General features: G+C 45.4%; 1 protein-coding gene across 11 annotated transcripts in view; it reads left to right on the forward strand.

Moving 5' to 3' along the window:
* Positions 1–13,603, forward strand: part of LOC139768121 (bromodomain adjacent to zinc finger domain protein 2B-like) — a 150,698-nt gene that overhangs the window by 104,690 nt on the left and 32,405 nt on the right. For all 11 annotated transcript variants that reach the window (XM_071697996.1, XM_071697999.1, XM_071698000.1 and 8 more), the window contains exon 4: positions 1,376–1,535. In XM_071697996.1, the coding sequence (XP_071554097.1) occupies positions 1,385–1,535 (151 nt within the window). In that variant the 5' untranslated portion in view covers positions 1,376–1,384. The remainder of the gene's footprint in view (positions 1–1,375; positions 1,536–13,603) is intronic.

The raw sequence follows: 13,603 nt of genomic DNA on the forward strand, positions 1-13,603 counted from the left end.
ATCGTCTAGCCTAGCATCAGCCTAACCTAACTCAACGTTGTAACGATGTATATTTATACAACAGCTGGGCGGCGGAGGGAGGGGAGTGCGCCAGTCAGCTGATTGAAGCGCTGGAGGGGAAAAGATGGAGGGGAGAACGACCTTTATTTAAAGCGCCGCTGGAGGAAGCCTTTCTTCGACTGGTAAACAGTCGTCGAATGCAAATGCGTGCGAGCTGCGCTCGTGTGCGTGTGCGTGTGTGCGTACTCACGCTCGTGGTGTGTAAACGTGACTTTTTTTTCTCTCTGTCGAGAAATATTTCCACAAAATGCATTTTCCACGGTAATCTGCTTAACAGTTTGCCGACTGTTTGAGTAGATCTACCCGTCTCATGATTTATCACTGACTAAATGGATAGACCTACCTGTTTTGTACTACGCCATTCTTCTGTGACTTTTAATTAGTTTGAAGAAGCCGTACTACAAGAAATTTTAAGAGAAAGAGAAAGAGAGGAAACCTTTGAGGACGCGGAAAATTATACGATGCCCAGCGCGTAAGTTAGTCAATGCGTAACTTGCGCGGTTGGCAGAGTGTTAATTGCCGCAATTAGGTGGAGGAGCCTGAAGTATCTCCGAGGCGACGATATTCCATATTGTAGAGGCTATTGTACGCATTATATAGAAAATTATATAGAAAATAAAGGCACTCTTCTGGTTCGATGATTTTCATCAACATGATTATTTAAGGAAAATTTGATTACTCCTTACGATTACAAATTACGCTCACGATGTCGAATTATTGAGAATTTAATCGAGTATTTTATTTCAGTTTACTGAATTCATGTAGCTAATTCTCAACATACAATTTAAATTTAATTAATTAACAACGTTTTTTTTATGAGAAGTTACGACTTTGTTATGAGCTTGTTAAATAATATAGTCTATATAAACGCGTTAATGAAAAAGTGAAAAATGTCTCTGAAAGTTTTATTAAATCTCGGAAACCATATATTTAGTAAGTAAACAAGTATTTTTAATCCTTTCCGTTACAGCTGGTCGATAAAGCGCGTTCTTCGTCTCTTTCTCTCGTTTTTCACCTCGAGTAATAATCTCCCGCGTCGCCGAGGCTGCACGTCTCGCCAAAAATTTCGCGCACCGAAATCTCGATGCGCCGACTGCGCTGCAACTCCGTCGTAAATATCGTGCGCGGCGCGAAACCTGTTCCGTCTCCTCCTCCCCCCCTACCCCCCTTGTCGGATTTTTCGAGATAAAGAACGGGCGAAGTGTGTGCCGGAGTCCTTGGCGATGCAGCGTCGCGTCGCGCGTCGGTGCGGACTCCGCGCGCGCGTTGCGCGTGAGAACGAACTTCTGTAACGAAACCATGTGCGATGTTTCAGAGGACTGGCATGGAGAAGGAGAACTCCGCATCGGGCGGCGGAGGCGGCGGAGGTGGCGGAGCTGAAGCGACGGCGGCGACTCCGGGCGCCACCTCCACCTCCGAGAAACTCCAGGCGGACCAGGCCAATCCGTTGCTCGATCCTACTGCACTCTTCGGCGGTAAGTCATTTTCGCTCGTTCCGCTGCCTTCTTTTTTCGGAGGGATTTCTCTCTCTTTCGCTCTCTCTTTTCCGCTCGTTCCGACCGTAAAACTATGTGCGGACGCGATAAGCGGCATCGTTATGCGAAGCGGCGAAGTCGGGCGAAGGTAGGTCGCGGGGGAAGAGAAGTCCGATAATAGAGGAGAGCGTTTCTTCTCCGCGCTCTAATGGTCGGGATTTCTTCAGCGCCAGGCTAGCTCTATCTGTAAAATATCCAACATCTACATTGTAATCGGTTATCTTACGATATAACTCCGTCTGACAGTTAATTACAGGCGGGGAGATCGGCAGAAAATAGCGTAGTGTCGGAGGTAACAGGTTCGAAAGGAGCAAACTCACGTGCGCGAATGGACGGACAATGCGAATGACTTTTGTATCGGCGGCGCAACAATGGCGTTTTGTTCATTAACTAATGATCTCGTTTGCATCTCGTAACAAGTCCTTCCGCTTCGTTCCTCCGAACCCGATGATGCCCTCCCCCTTTGCTTTTCTAATTTAACTGGCCCGGTCGGGAGCGCTCAGTTTTATTTGATCCGCGCGATCGTACGCGATATTGTTTAGACGAAACGGGCAAATATTTTCCGTGTAACGAACGGCTTGTGGACGCGCGTGTTCGGTATTTCGAGAGGGTATATGCACGGAGTTCCGACGGCATATTTGTCGGCGTGAATTATGATGCTTGTCCAGGAGGAAGTTTACTCCTGGCGATTCCGATTTCGGTTGCCGAAGCACGTTTCCGCGACGGGCGACGAAGTCGACTTCGCATGATCGGACCGCGAGTACGTAAGCTGACAAATTGAAAAGTGCAACAAGGAATTTAAGAAGTAACGAAAGCGACGAGCGTTTTTTTCCCGCAGGTATATGCGTATATCTTTGATGTTCTTTCTCAAGATACAATCGCAACTTATCGCCACGAGTCATTCTATGTGACGTTCTCTCTTCCTTTCTTTTATATACTTAATCAAACTTACAATTAAGTTTCATGTCTATTTATATATTTTAGATATATTTTATTTTCTCAACCAATATAATGGGACAATAAGGATGATAAGGCTTGTCGCATGAATAAGTTCTCTAATGAAATCGGGGATCAAGTAAGATATATTTTCACTAATCTAAGGTTATTCTCTCCATGCGCGTGTGTGTGTGTGTATATACCGCACCGTTACGACGCGCGTTGCACTTGCCGTGGATTTACAGGGTCGTTCGAAAGCCGGACGCGTGATGCAAAGCGGGGCCCAATACGCTCTCGCGCGTCAACGCGATATATATCAGTGCCGCCTTAACGAGCGAAGGGCCTCCTTTCTCTTCCCCTCAGCCCCGGCCCGAAATCAATTAGTCCCGCGCGCGCACATCCTACCCAGCCTTTCTCTCCTTCCAAGGTCATCGAGGCTCCTTCCGTCGATCCTCGGCCGCTTCCTCGCGACAAAGGAGAGAACTCGCGCTCCTCCTCGTCGAGACTCGTTCCGAGCGCTGCGTCTAGATACATTGCCCTAAACTTTTTTACCCTCGCCCGAGTGAGAGCCGTATTCAAGTATGAGAGATGGAATCGGTTGGCAAATTGAGGTCTCTCAATGGTTCTCTATAAAAGTTATTTAATCTTGAATTTTCAAAGTCAGTCTGTAGCGACGCTTGTATCTTTTTTAAAAATTTAGCTAAATACAGATCTGAAAATAATTATATTGGACCATTTGAATAATTATATAACGTACAAAGCAATGAAAGAAAGCGATTATGCCGCGAGTTAACAGTTATAAATTAATAGAGCAAGTTTTTTCATGATATAGATAATAAAGTAGTAATCGCACTTTAATGATATATATGAATATAAACTCAATTTGCGTTATAATTTACAAAAAGGATATACATTTATTTGTCTGATAAGTCACATGCGTTTCTTCTATACGAGAACGGAACAATTGTCCGTTAATGCAGCCGGAGATGCATTCTGCGCTCCTCATTTCTCGACTCGTCTCGATTTCATCTCGAAAGGCTCTCTCGTTCCCTCGCTAGGCAGGATTTTCGGTCGCTCTCCACGAAGACGGGACCTCGTCGTTTATTTCGTCCCTTCACCTTCGACCCGCCGTCCCTCTTCGTATTTCCTGGACCGCCATCGAGCCGCGCACTCCTCTCGGCCTTCGGGTGGGACTTCTCTCTCCCAAGTTGCCCTCCGCTACGTTTTCTGTCTTCCTCTCCCCTTCCTCCGCGCTAGCTAGGTTTCCTGTCCATCGCTGTCATCCGTCTCCGTCTTCGCCGGCGACTTTTTTCGTCCACGCCATCTCGCTCGATCCTTCGCGCTCCGTGTCGCTTTTTCTCCTTTCTCACTCCGGGTTTAGGTCCGTAGGGCTTTGGGGACGCAAGAACGAACGAACGAGCGAGCGAACGAACGAACGGTCGGACGGACGCAACTGGCGAGGTGCCCCTCTCTCTTTCTCATCGTTCTCTCGCTCTCGGTCGGTCGCCGCTCGTTCGTTCGTTCGCTTACTCGCTCGCTCAGTCGCTCGGCCACCCTTCGTCTCCCTCGCTCTTCGCCGGTTCTGTATATTTATTGATTGCCACCTCACCTCGCCTACCACGGGCAGACCGAGGTCTGTGGCAGTTTCCCCCCCCCCCTCTCTCTCTCTCTCTCTCTCTCTCTCTCTCTCTCTCTCTCTCTCTCTCTCTCTCCCTCTCTCTCTCTCTCTCTCTCTCTCTCTCTCTCTCTCTCTCTCTCTCTCTCTCTCTCTCTCTCTCTCTCTCTCTCTCTCTCTCTCTCGCGTTCCTCGTTTCCCTCGTCCCTGCCTCATTCTGCAGCAACAGCAACAGCAGCATCGCGCGCTACGAGAAGCCTCTGTCCCTCTTTCTTGCTCTCTTTTCGCGCTATCACGCTCTCTTCGCTTCCTCTCCTCCCCCTTCTTTCTCGCTCTTTCTTTTGGCTATCTCTCGTTTGCGCTCGTCGACCCACACTACGTCCTGTTTCATTCGAAGCTGCATTCGCCTTCTCTTTCACGTCCTACCTTTATCCGCGTCTCTCTCTCTCTCTCTCTCTCTCTTCTTGTTTCTATCTTTCTCTATCCGCAACCCCGTGGTGCTTTTACCTCCTACGCTCGATACAAACTCGTTGGACGCGGCAGAATTTTCGTTTGAAGCTACCATCCGGGGTTTGCGATATATACCCACATCCACACCGCCGCGTTGCCGTCGCCGCCACCGCCGTCGCTGCTTCCTCGTCTTGACGTCGACGTCGACCTCTCGGCATCGTTAATATCTCGAGGGCGGAGAACTCGCGGCGGTATCAGCGCCGCGGCGAGAGTGCACCGTGAGATGAGAAGACGCCGTCATTTAGGCAAAGTAGGAAAACGGAAAGATCTGTGCGGGTAAACGATACTTCTCCGCTGTACTGCAGTTTCTCTCCTCCGTCTCCATTATCTTCTCCTCTCTTGATTCCTTTTCTACGATGATCGCAAGGAATACGCTCGCGCGCGCACTCACACACACTCATTCTCTCTTTCTCTCTCTCTTTCTCTTTATTATGCGCCAAATTAGTAACAACGTGAAAGAACGCACGTGGAGAACTTCGCGTACGGATAATGATCCCGCTATAGAGTTCGACGATCGAATAAGTAACGTTTCTCGTGAAAGTCCTTGACGGAGTTTAAATTTCACAAAGTGCCACATTATACAACGTTAATGGCACTACGGTCATTCGGATGTTATTGTTTTTTTTTTTTTCATTTCTTCATCGGCAACACTTTGACTTTTCGCTTATCGAGGCCTTTATCGCGCTCGTTTGTCTCTCGCGCATGCATCATCGTTAGCCTGTGTCGTACGTCGCAAATAAAACGCTGTCATTCGTGGGAAATAAAAGGCGAAGAATCGAGCGCACAGGAAAAAATTACTGTCTCTCTTCCTTCTTTCTCTCTGTCCCTCCGCCTCGTTCGTTCTTTGTGTTCCTGTTGCCTTTTCTGTCTCGCTTCCCCTTTCCCCCTTTCCACCCCCTCCTCTCTCTTTCTCTCTCTCTCTCTCTCTCTCTCGTCGCTCGTTTGCGATTCCATTGCTCTGTGACCCTTCGCGACCTGACGGTTTTACCACCCACACCCGACACGAACACCGCTGGGCGAGCCATGGTCTCCTCTTAAAGCTCGTTTGTTGTCGAGCTCATCGTGCCGCCATGCGCGCCGGCGAGAGCCCGATCGAAGACGCGAACGGAGACGCGATTAAAGTGTGAGTGAAGCAATAAATCCTGGTGAAACATTTCCAGTATTCTCTATGCGCGCTTAACACGAAAAAATGTTCTCTACTCCAGATTCGAGTATTGGCTCTTTTCTTTTTCCAAAATTGTATATCGCTTGTGAAAATGGAATGCGCTATCTCTCGGAATCTCTGACGATAATATCGTGCGCTTAATACGTGGAATACGAATTTATTTCGCCAAAAGTACGATCGAATTGCAGTTGATGCAAATCCAGAGATGGAAATTGGACTTTTAATTTAGCATGAAATGCGCCGTAAAAATACGCGCTACGGATTCGTATTTTTATCGCGTGCTCAATGTTAAATAATCCATTCAGCGTATTAAGCATTGTAATAATTTACGCTATTGATACAACGGTCCAGTAAAAATGAGAAAATGTTCGAATTGTTTCTAATTTTAGTCTCTTTGAGAGAAAGAGAGAGAAAGAGAGGAAGATAAATTCGCATTTATCCAACCAGCTTTATTTCATTTGGGACAATCGTTTTACATACGTAAATAAAAAGAAAGAAAGACACGAGTAGTTACAGCTATTATAGCAGTGTCTACATAGATTGCGCGTTATTTGCATAGATTACATCTAGAACGATCATTTGCATAGTTTATGTATTATACGCGTAAACTATTGTCGTTTACGCATGCACGTGGCCGGTGCGAGAGAATGCGTGTAAATGCGAGTACATACTTTAACTCGGCACAAATGACGCCCCTCTCGTTTGTACGCGCGCGTGAGCGATAGTATGTCGGACTCACACGTGGCCGCCGGCTACGTACGAACCAGGGGTGTAACTATCATGTAGCGTGAATAAACAAAAACCATAGGAACCCACGAGTGCAGATGACACGCGTTTCGTTTATTTAACGCGCAAGATATGCACGGAAAAACCAAGTTTTTTTTTCTTGTGTAATCTTAATTATTAATACCCGATTTATTGGGGATTATTTGGTGAAGTCAGTATTTGACGCTTATTTATATCGATATTAATACGTTTATTTTGAGTTTGACACGACTTCATGATAATGATAATTAATTCAATATTAGAGTATAAAATCAGTATTTAACGTCAATCTAGACTTATCCATAATTCATAATTTATTATCTTTTGCTGAAAGCAGATACTGTATTCGGTAGTTCAGTGTTGTCTATTACACGTTCTTTTGATTGATTACATATTTAGAAATTATTTTAATTAAATATAATACGTACTTCTCACATAAATTGCTACCTCGGTGTTGTACAAACATGTAATTTCACACACTACACGTTCTTATGGTATTGCCTTTACTAATTCTAGTTCTATAAGTTCGACGTACATTTTTATATATTTTTATATAGTCATCTACTAATGTGCATATAAATTGATAAAAACGAAGAATTCATGTAATAACGCAAGAAATCTAACTACGCCACTGATACGAACGCCCGCTCATCGCTCTCTCGTTTCCACTCGCGTAACGCTCGCGCGGCTTGATAAATGCGTTTATCGTGCTTCGAATTCGTACATACACGCGGCTCTCGAGGCGATGAAAAAAAAACGACCGTGAGGGAGCAGGGAGGAGGAGGAGAAACACACAAGGGGGAGGGAGAACATACGAAGGGATGTGCGACGTGTGTGTTACTCTCGTGCCCTATGAGACGCATCCAGCCGAGAAATACAAGAATATCAATCGACTTTCAGGAATATACGTTCCCGCGCCACAGCCCCGTTCCCCACCTCCCCTTAAAACATTAAGCCACTGAATTATGTAACCGTAAATTTCTTTCGTGCAGATTGCCTCGGCGGGAATATTCCGCGTGCCACGACCACCTCGCAGCGCGGCTGCATAATGCACGTTGTTAGCGCTTCGGATGGACTTTGAACCGCCGATACCTTTCAATGTATATGCTCGTGGTACTTTCTTTGTCGAGTGATCTTATATCTCGAGAGAACGGGAGAGGACGGGAAAGATTGGCGGACGATATCACGTGTGAATCGCGCGCCTCTGTCACGTCGGAGACAAGTGAAAATATTCACGGCGTTGATGTTAGAAAGAATTGCGAGGTAGTATCAGCTTCATTTGTCATTTCTCTTTTAACTTTTGAAGTCGAAGAGATAAGTGATTCTTCGATCTCAATTATTTACCTGTTTCTTACATTCGAAATTGCAAGTAACGCAGCATTAATAGATTTGACAGATAGTATCCTACTTAATCTCATTCTCGTCTATTGTTAGATAGAGTTCAAGTTCACGTTAGGCAAATTAAATTAAATTAGGGAGATAATTCGTTTCTGCGCGTAATTGATTCGCGACATTGTTGAAAGGAGCGCAGTTGATGTTGGCTGAAGAGATTTAGAGCAACAGCTGTTCGAAATATATTTCACTGTTGGAGCTAAGCTGTTTGAAGCTAAAAAGTTCTGTAGAAACGAAACTTTATACATAGAATTATTTCCAACCTTGCTGTATATATCTAAATGTAATCAGATATATACAGCTATATAGTAATACAAACCTACGTTCCCTAGCTCTTTAAACACGAATATCTCTAAAGAGGAAGAAAGAAAAAGAGAGAAGAGAAAACTCTCCACTTATTACCTACCTCGACCGTGCCCGTAAACGACCCTTAACCTATTAATTATTAATCTATTTACGTAACATAATATCGTTTACGTATCGTAGCCGTTAACCGGTTATGCTTACGCACGCGGCTAGTTCTACCGGGTGTCAGGAAACTATACCTCAAATTTAAATACACATTTCTAAAGTAAAGCAATAAAACGTCGAATTTGCGAGCAATTAAGTCGCAGCGAGAAATGAACACCTCGCAGTTTGCTGATGTTATACAATTCACGTACGAAATATCGTTTCGTGCGTCACACTGCATATCTTTTCCGTTCGCGGCTGCGCGACGAGCGCACGAATCGCCGAGTAATCTATTTTCTTCTCCAATTTCGTCCGGCCTGTCGTCCACCTGCCGTTCCTCCCGACCGTACTTTTTCCCCGACCTGACCATCCGCCGATGAATCGATAACTCCGCGGATCTCCTAACTGCAATTTCGTCAAGTTTACGTCACGGCTAATAAACTTACGCCTTCGGCTTACCCGGTTATATCCGAAGAAGGAAATACGCGAGCTACGAGAGTAATGCGATTAGGTGGCACAGAAACGAGTTAAGCCTGGGGCCACCTTAACACCGACCTCTCCGCCCACGATGATCCGAGCGTAAATTCCACAAGATTTTACGTATGCGTCACGCGAGAGCTCTTCGATATTTTACGGATATTTGTACATGACATTCTGTATTTTAAGTATTTAATAACTATTATCATTATTAAGTGTTTAATAACTGATTAAAAGTTACAAAATTCAGAGATATATTATTTTATGAAAGACAGAAGTCTTACTTGTTCAGAATATAAAAATAAATGTCATATAAAACTTTTTGATTCTGAATCTTGCAAGTAATTTAAGAGTTTTAGGCGCAGAAGTTACCGGTAATTAAAAAAAAAAGTCTAATAAATAATTCTTCCGTAACTTAAATATTTTAATCTATTATCGTTGGATGAAAGGCGAAAAAGTTGAGCATTACGATCGATATAAACATAATGTTTCTGTTTTCTCAAGAAATGAGCTTTTTTTCCATCGCCACGTCGTGCAATCAGCTGTTTGACGTTAAAACGTCGATCGCGTATCGTTCAACGCGGTCGGTTCGATTCGACGTGAATACGACGAATCTCGGCAATCCCATCGCGATGCATCCGCGCGATTCTGGTAAACGGGCAGCCGGCAAGATTGCCGTTGCCGTTCCTCGCGTCCCGTAAACGAAATTAAACGGATTTGGAGGCGAGCCAGCCATCGTGTCGTCGTCGCTCGTCGTTATCTACTCCCGTCCCGGCATTCCGATCTCTCGATCGATCATCCGCCGGCCTCTCTTCGTCACAAAGAGCCGTGGAGGGTGGTGGGAATCGTCGCCCCTCGATCGGGATTGGACGGTTATGACCCGAAATAATGACGAGGCCGCGTCGCGAAAGCGGTGGAAAGAGAACGGCGGACGCGACCCCGGGATTTTCTCCGTATCGACTTTGTATTAGGTCGAAACGCAGTAATTGCGGCTTTTTTTTTTTACGAACGTCAAAGCGCTCGCTCCGGACTCCGGAGTCCGGGAGGGATGGAGATCGCTCGGGCCCCCGCGGATTTTAATATGTTTGATGTCGCCCGACTGTTCGTCGTAACTTGTTACCGGCGGCCAATGCGACGGGAAATGCGTTTCGCTTCGCTGTAAATTGTATTACACGAGTTACAGTTACGCGGTTAGTTATAAACATTGGAGAACGGCAAGTATACGTATACATAACGCGATACGTTAACAAACTTGCGCGCGCGGCAACGCAACGGTGGCGCGACGGCGAGGAATTTGACATGGAGAGAGAGAGCGGCTCGAGATCCCGAGATGACTTCGAAAATAATAACCCGCCGTCGAGCGGCGAAGTTGTAAAATCGCAATTTTCACATCCGGCACAAACGCGATTATCGTAACGCGCGACGGCAGAGTTGGCCGCCGCGCGCAAGGTCTCGTTAAATATTTTTTATTAATTTTTGAGCGCCGCGTGTCCGAGCGGACTGTTCCAAAGCCGTAATTGGGGACGGGGACCGGTTTATTAAGACCTCGTTCGGCAAAGCGGATTTTGCTCGTGACGCGCGAAATAATGCACTACTAGAGGCGCGATATTTTGTGCCGCACGTTTGCGGGTGAAAACTCGTTACGCGCTCCGAGTCGATAAATTATACTGCATCTTGCTTAATGAGCTAACCAATATTGAATCCAATAGTGTCTTCATATTTCGCTTGGAACCAATTCTATGTATTTGATTAATTGCAATTTGTTTGATATAACGTATTGGATGTTTAAGTATATTAACGTTTGTAAAATTATGCTTTATTTTTTTCCGATTTGTTTCGCATACTAAAATTTTCTATCCGATGAAAGCTCGAGTTACGTGTATGTGTCGAATTGTTTTATACTGGTGCAAAACTTTGTAAAACTTTTTTATTGTATATTAATTATATTATTATAGATTAGCTTCATTTCTCTATGTGTATATATTTCGTTTCTTATATAAGCAAGGGGATGCTAGCTTGCGAAAGAATAATTTATTCCGCGTCATATGTACATTGAACGTTGTACGTATATATGTATATATCGGGGAAGAAGGAATACGAGAGACAACCGTCGAGATTCCGAGTGAATTTATTCCACTCGCGCACAGATGCCGGCAATAGTTTATTTTATAAGAACAGTACTTTCGCGCGAGTTTGCGACTTATAACCCTTTGCTTCCCCAGCCGTGGAATTACACACGTGGAACACGGTTCCAACATCTGCTCGCGGAGAGATTTATGATCTATAAATCGCTCGATTCTTTATTTTTTACCGCATTAAATTTGGCGCAGGGTGAGCGATAGTGAGTTTAATCGGAAAACAACGATGCGATACTCGGCAAATTCGAGGTCAATATAGACACGTGGCATGAAAAGCATTTTAATATTAAAATCTTCCGTACCTTGAAATAATTTTACCGAATAATTTGATATTAATTGTTATGCTTTTTAAGTTAGTCAGATGTAACGAATCTTTCTTTTTAATGTATTTTGCATTATAATTCTTTGTTCTTTTAACATAGATATATCTTCTAATTGTCGGCATTATAGTGATACAAAGTTGATTCAACTAAATAATTAAATTAAATGACCAGCATGTTTTCTCGCTGAAAGATCTCAAGGCGAATATCTCACGTCGTTCCACGCACAGCATATCTAATTGTTACTCCTAGGATGCACGTGTTCGCGGCAGCGACGCGGGTAGATTTTCGTGGAAGTTGCCCGGCCGTCGTGTCGTCTTTCCAGGCCGTAAGATCCGCGTCGTTACGCGACGCGCCGTTGGTCCGGGCTATTTTCTTCCTGGCACGTTCCTGCCGTCGGGGCCTGTGCACCGAAAAAAATTCCAGCCGTATATTCTGCGTCCCGAAAATAGCGACGAGAAGTTACGTTACGCTGTTCCACGATGGTCGGGAGTAGTAGCGCTTGGCCATTTTCAGTTCCGACGACGCCGCGCCGCGCCGCGCCGCGCCGCGAGGAAATTACGAGCGAGTAAATGCGCGTGTTTCCTACGTCGCGCTTTTATCGCGGAAAATCACGGGGTCGTTAACGTCGATCAAGGGAATTAGCGTCGTAAAATGATCGCGGGGAACTCTCGATAGTGCGTCCAGCTGTGAGTGGTTTCTCTTCGCGTATACGTATGTACATATACACTTAGGTGGAGGGAATTGTCGGCTAATTAAATCTATTTGACTACCAAAGTAATGGTTCCGTAATCAAGTAATCATCTTTAAGAGACAGCTATCCGGATTGTTTGAATTTCTGTATAATCATACTCTCCAAAAAAATTTTTTTTCTAAAACGATTCGCGACAATTGCGAACATTAATCGTGGGATTAATTTAAAAACAATGTACATTCTGTGTATATTATTTTGAAGTTACACAAAGGAGAATTACCGACTAAAGCGAAGCAGAATTCAAGAATCGCGTTAATTTCTTCTGCATCGGCAGACCTCACCTTGTTCTCTTTTTTCTTTTTTTCTCCCCCCCCCCCCCATCGCTTCGCTCTCTCAATTCCCGCTCGTTTTCGCCGCGCGCGAGCAAGCGCCGAAAGTATCGGGTGTACGCAGGTCTGGCCGCTTCTCTGGAGCGAGTAAGGGCCACCACTCGTAATCCTTGGTCCCTTTCCACCGGGGTCGGCTGCCGCGCGCGCTCATCAGCCCCGCGTATATCTATAATACGCACGTCGCTCTCTCGCCCCGTCTTCTCCACCTCGCCCTAAACCCCAGGCCCGGCTCCGACCCCTCCCCACTGGCCGGAGCACCGATCGATTTAATAACACGGCCATTTTCCCGGCTCACGGACCGAACGAACACGCTCTCCTCTCCCGAGCGACCGAGATGCTGCTGCTGCTGCTGCTGCAGCGCGACCGCGCTCTCATCTCGTTTCATCTCGCTTAAGCCCGCGGCGCACGGAGCGTGTTTCGCTGCCGCGTCGGAATTCTCTCGCTCTGTGCGTGCATATCCCGCCACATGTCGAGATACCTTTCTCGCAGACCGTCCTGAGCAACGTGACGAGCAACGAAATTGGAATCATCGAGCTACTACAGCGACGATCGAATCCAATCTCCTTGCATTATTTGCGCTACCCTCAATTGTCGCTATTATCGGATAATATTTTAGATAATTAGCACTAAGCGCATATCTATAAACGCTTTATACTAATTGCAATTCGACCAATTATTAAATGAATAATTAGAAAAATAGTTTCCTTTAGTTTCTCAATATGAAGCTTGTAAAATCCAATTTTAAGCTCAAACATATTTAATGTGGATTTTACGATTAAAGTAAATTCTGTTCTCGATCAATCTATTACGATCCGATTATTTCCTATCTCGCCTTGTTTCTCTAAACTTGACTAAATTTAACTAAACTAACTGCATACTCGTCGGGCTTCGATAATTCCACCGCACGCACTGCAACTCGCAAACGCAACGGGAAGGGATTAAAAACGCGCCGCCTCCAGCTTTAGCCTCGCTTAGCTTATTTAAGATTATAACGACGTACGAGAGGAGAGCGCAGGCCGCCGGTGCGGTTTTATTAGAAGCGGCCGGAACGTGGACATTTTGGAGGCGAGCAATTCCGATTTAAGCCGACGGGATGTCTGCAGCGATCTACCGGTCGGACATTCTCGCCGGCTTGGATTGGCAGGGGTTAAATTTAC

Source organism: Temnothorax nylanderi, unplaced genomic scaffold (assembly GCF_030848795.1).
Source record: "Temnothorax nylanderi isolate EJ_2023f unplaced genomic scaffold, tnyl_v1.0 TNYL_tig0014_pilon, whole genome shotgun sequence".
NCBI classification, from domain to species: domain Eukaryota; kingdom Metazoa; phylum Arthropoda; class Insecta; order Hymenoptera; family Formicidae; genus Temnothorax; species Temnothorax nylanderi.